General features: G+C 35.0%; 1 protein-coding gene across 1 annotated transcript; it reads right to left on the bottom strand.

Moving 5' to 3' along the window:
• Window positions 1-1,711: 1,711 nt before the first annotated feature.
• LOC105080583 (olfactory receptor 4K1) lies at window positions 1,712-2,647 on the bottom strand. The gene has a single exon (XM_010969641.2). The coding sequence runs from the start codon at window positions 2,645-2,647 to the stop codon at window positions 1,712-1,714; it is 936 nt and encodes a 311-aa protein (XP_010967943.2).
• Between the last annotated feature and the right edge of the window lie 2,088 nt (window positions 2,648-4,735).

Below are 4,735 nucleotides of genomic sequence, written 5' to 3'. Positions count from 1 at the left end.
AGAGGCCATGTAGAGAGAGCTGAGATGCTTTGGCCAGCAGTCAGTCCCTGCTGCCAACCTATTAACCAGCAGATATGTGAGTGAGGTCATTGTTGATCTTCTAATTTCCATACTCACCAGACAGTCCAGCAGAGATCAGACATGCTGGCCCAGACCAGAGGAATAGCCCACCTTGTTTGCTGCTCTCCCTCTCCTTCTCCTCCAGTTTTGCCTTCACCCCCTCCCCCTCCTATATTGAGGATCAGAGCAGTTAAATGACAATTTTTCAAGGGTACTATTAACACCTCTCCATTTTCACCAACAGGACAGAGTTAAAAGGAAGAAAAATACTACCAACAATATCATGAACACATTAATATTTATTACATATTTTAAAAGTTTTTGGCACTTTATAAAACTATGTAAAAGGTTCAAGTTTAAAAGAACCTTATTATGTTTGATATTGTACAAATGAAATTGACCAAAATTTGAAGTTCCAAGGATCCTTAGCCAATCAGTATCATGGTTCAAAAAGACAGTCTATATCTAAAACTCAGCTTGCACTGACTTATCATGCAGAGTTAATATCTAAGCACATAGCCACTAACTTATGTTTTACAATATATTTAAAATAATGAATCTGATGTGATGTCAATTGCAGGCTTTCTGTTTTCTGTTAAGCAATTATTTTTTTCTTTGTTAGAATACATTTAGTCTTTCTGTTATAAAGCCTTTTTCATAATACAAACCACAGGGAGAAGTACATAAGAAAACTTGTGGCTAGCAAATGAAATAATAGTTATTAGATTTTTTTAAATCTTTATTACCACAAGTACACAAATTTTACTTTCTTCTGTTTCACAAGAAATAAGAAAGAATAGGTCTCAGATTTGGTCCTCACTTGCAAAAAATTTTGTCCTTGCATTTGCATGTTTAGGTACATATGGAATTAACTTTTTCTGTGAATTTAAATATTCTACCATTGCCATATGTGCAGGCAATTTCAAAGATATTTGCAATTTTCTAAGTCTAATGTAGAGTTTATTATAACCAATTTGTCCTACTTAAAAACAAGTAGAATTGGAAAATAAATAAATATGCTTCTAATAGCACCAAAAAGCTAGAAAGTTTTGTAATAAATAGAAATGCATATCAAATAATCTGAAAAAATAGAAGAATTTTATTGGAACATAGGAGTAGATAGGAAAAATTATAAGTAGCCAAATTTTTCAATACGCAAGGAAAAGGTAAGCTAACAAGTGTACATCAATGAGTTGAAATCTATGTTGTAAAACAGTTTTTTTCCCCTTTATGTCAACTTACAGAATGTTATAAGTTGAGTGAAGATATCAGAAACTCAGTTTAGTTGTACATTTTGATTGTAGGACATAAAAATGACATATATTCAATTGAAGAGAATCACAAGTTTAGTAACATGAATAGAATTTTATGTAGATTAGAATTTCTAAATTCTTTATGAAATATTTAAAAAGGACTACAAATATTTTCAAGAGAACTTGCACTTTGGAATTAAACCAATGAAAACTTGGTTAAAATTATATTTGAATAGCAAACCAGGAACTGATTTTGTGCAGTTCCCTTGCACTTAGGACAAAAATCCCAATTCTGTGATACAATAACCCCTGTCATTAGCAAAAATGACTGGCAGGATGCTGTGATCCAGTAGAGGCTCTTCATTTCCATCCAGAGTTATGTTCCTTCATGGTGATCCCTAGTTTTTCCAGGCATTCATGTGACGGTTCCTCAACTTTCGCATGGCTGATTTAACGTCTTCATTCCTCAGAGAGTAGATGATGGGGTTCAGCAGGGGTGTACAAACAGTGTAGAACACAGAAAGGAACTTATCCACAGAAAGTCTGCTGAAAGGCCAGATATAGAAATAAATGCAAGGCCCAAAGAAAAGAATCACCACTGTAATGTGGGCAGTTAATGTAGAAAGTGCCTTGGATGACCCACTGGAGGACTGGTGGCGGACAGTGATCAAAATGATGGTGTAGGAAATCATTAAAGTCAGAAAGCAGCTCAGTGATATCAGGCCACTGTTAGTTAGAGTCATAATTTCCATTTCATAAGTATCCATGCAAGCCAGCTCTATCACCAGGGGCAGGTCACAAAAGAAGCTGTCTACCTCATTGGGGCCACAGAATGGCAGATTCACTGTGAAAGCCAGGTGGCTCACAGAATGAAGAATACCCACGGCCCAGGAAATACACACAAAAATGATACACAGTCTTCGATTCATAATTGTGCTATAGTGTAGGGGCTTACAGATGGCAATAAATCTGTCATATGCCATAGCTACAAGCAGTATCATCTCACTCCCAACAAAACTGTGAAGAAGGAATATCTGGGCCATGCAACCCTCAAAGGAGATAGTTTTGTGTTCAACAAAAAAGTCCAGAAGCATCTTGGGGGTGGCAAAGTTAGATTGGCAGATATCAATGAAAGAAAGGTTACTGAGCAGGAAGTACATGGGAGAGTTCAAGTGGGAGTCAATGGAAATAATAACAATAATCAATACGTTGCCCAGGACCGATGTCACATATACCATAGAGAATATAGAAAAAAAGAAAAGCTGAAGTGACCAAGAATTAGAAAGTCCCAGAAGCACAAACTCAGACACCACTGATTCATTTGTGTGAGCCATGTATCCGATCTACTGTTACCTAAGTAAAGGAAAATCAGGAAAATATCACAATGATTGATGATATATCTAGTATATATACAAAAGAAATGTGATATGCATTCAATTAAAAGTCAATTTGAGACTATATAGTCAATTGACAAATATTTAATGTCTGTGACTGCTGTGGAAAGTGGGAGAAGTGAGAAAAAAGAGAATTAAATATGGATCCTGTCATAGTTAGATAAAAGACACATACTAATAAATAAATAAACGTATAAAATCAGAAAAAGCAAATATAATTGATACCATAAATATTAGTAAAATGAAATAAATTATCTCAGAGTGGTAAGGTGACATGCCATGGAGTGGATATTATTTAAGTTAAAACTTTTAAAAAGTTTGGAATTTGCTAGCCAAAACTGAAGGAAAAGGCTAAAGAATGAGGAATAAGAGGACTAAAGATACAAAGGTAAAAATATGAAAGACATATTCAGGAGCTGTGAGTTGAGCATCCTGGCTGGAGGAGGGCATACTAAGGGGCAATAAAAATGAAGTCGGGAGTGGTAGATCAGGAGCATATTGTGGATTCAATCAGCCTTGAATGCAAGGCTAGTGGACTAAATTAATATTCTTGAAACTGAGAGTCACAGTGCTTGACAGTGTCTTAAGAAGCTTAGTAGAAGCAATTTGCCATATTGTGGAAAGAAGAGGACATGCTAAGACTCTAAAAGTTTCTGTGAAGGTCAATAATGATTCTTGCATCCTTTTAACAATAATTAACGAGCGTTCACCTTTAACAGTAGTTAACCAGAGTTCATAATTGATTCATAAAGACCAATTATGAATGAATCAACAGGGTGTCTCCAGTCTCTTCTGACTCTGCCTTTTGTCTCTTCCTAAACATGGCTGACACACCTGGATTTATCAAAATCTGCAATACCTTTCAAAAACTGTCCTTTTGGGAATATTTTATATGACTATACATGGTGCATTTTAAATACATAATATTTTCAAAAGAGGAAAGTTAAGTAATGTGTAAATTGCCTCTAGGATGTTTTCCGACATTTTGCTTTAACACTTTGGGTACCACATGGCCACTTGATCCCAGAAGAAAACCATATACAACCTCCAGTGGATCAGGAAACATTTCTGGCTTTGGCCCTGTGTACCTGACAATACACAATAAGGATTGATTTTTCATTAAACTGATTGAAGTTCTACACCCTGTATTCTTCTGTGAAAGAAATGACTAATATAATAAATCTTTAAAACCTTAAAGCAAAATTGTACAGGTAGCCATAAATTAATCAATTTTAAAATGTTTAAACTGTTACAAGCTTTAATATAAAACTTTAGCCTGGTTGTTGAAGCACTAAATCCTACTCTTTCCAGGGCGTCCATCTGTGCCTTTGTGTTATGATATCTAGTTTTAAGAATAATGCAGAAACTTAAGTTACTCAAGAATAGAAACAGATCAATAAGACATGAAAAGTGACCTCAATACGAACTTCCATCATGGAATTCTCATCTCCATGTGGAAGATTTGAGCCAGCACTGACATGTCTGATCCTGCATTTACTTGGGGAGGGCAAAGAAGGAGCCAAAAAACATTGCAAAGGAAAAACATTCTGTTCCTAGAACTAGGGTCCTAAAGAGCTATAGTTATTAATTTTAAAAGTATAAAATTTGAGGCCATGAGGAACCTCTTACAACATTCAATCCCTTGTAAAGCCTTGTAAAGCCTGACAAATGTCATGGTAATTTAGTGGGATAACATTAAAGAGGAGAGAGAGAGAAGAGAAGGAGGGAAAAGCATAATGGTTAGCAGCCTGTGAGATACAGTTAATGGCATTAACACAATTTTTAATGATCATCTTATCTTTAAAAGGAAGATTTTCTGAAAATTTCCAAATTTTCTACAAAGTCCATCTTTCCAATAATGTTAAGGTTTTTCAGTCTTCATTTTGTAAAATATAGGAAACAACTAGAAAAATTTCTCCACTCCAATTTCCTATGATTTCTTAATCCAAGTAGACTGGATAAGGGTCAATGTTATAGCTCATTTTCTTTTTAATAATTAAGGTAAAGATGTAAAGATGAGTAACACTT

The sequence above is a fragment of the Camelus bactrianus genome, chromosome 6 (genome assembly GCF_048773025.1).
Source record: "Camelus bactrianus isolate YW-2024 breed Bactrian camel chromosome 6, ASM4877302v1, whole genome shotgun sequence".
Lineage (NCBI taxonomy): Eukaryota > Metazoa > Chordata > Mammalia > Artiodactyla > Camelidae > Camelus > Camelus bactrianus.
Note: the sequence above shows the minus strand (reverse complement) of the source record. Positions and strands in the feature narration are given on the sequence as shown.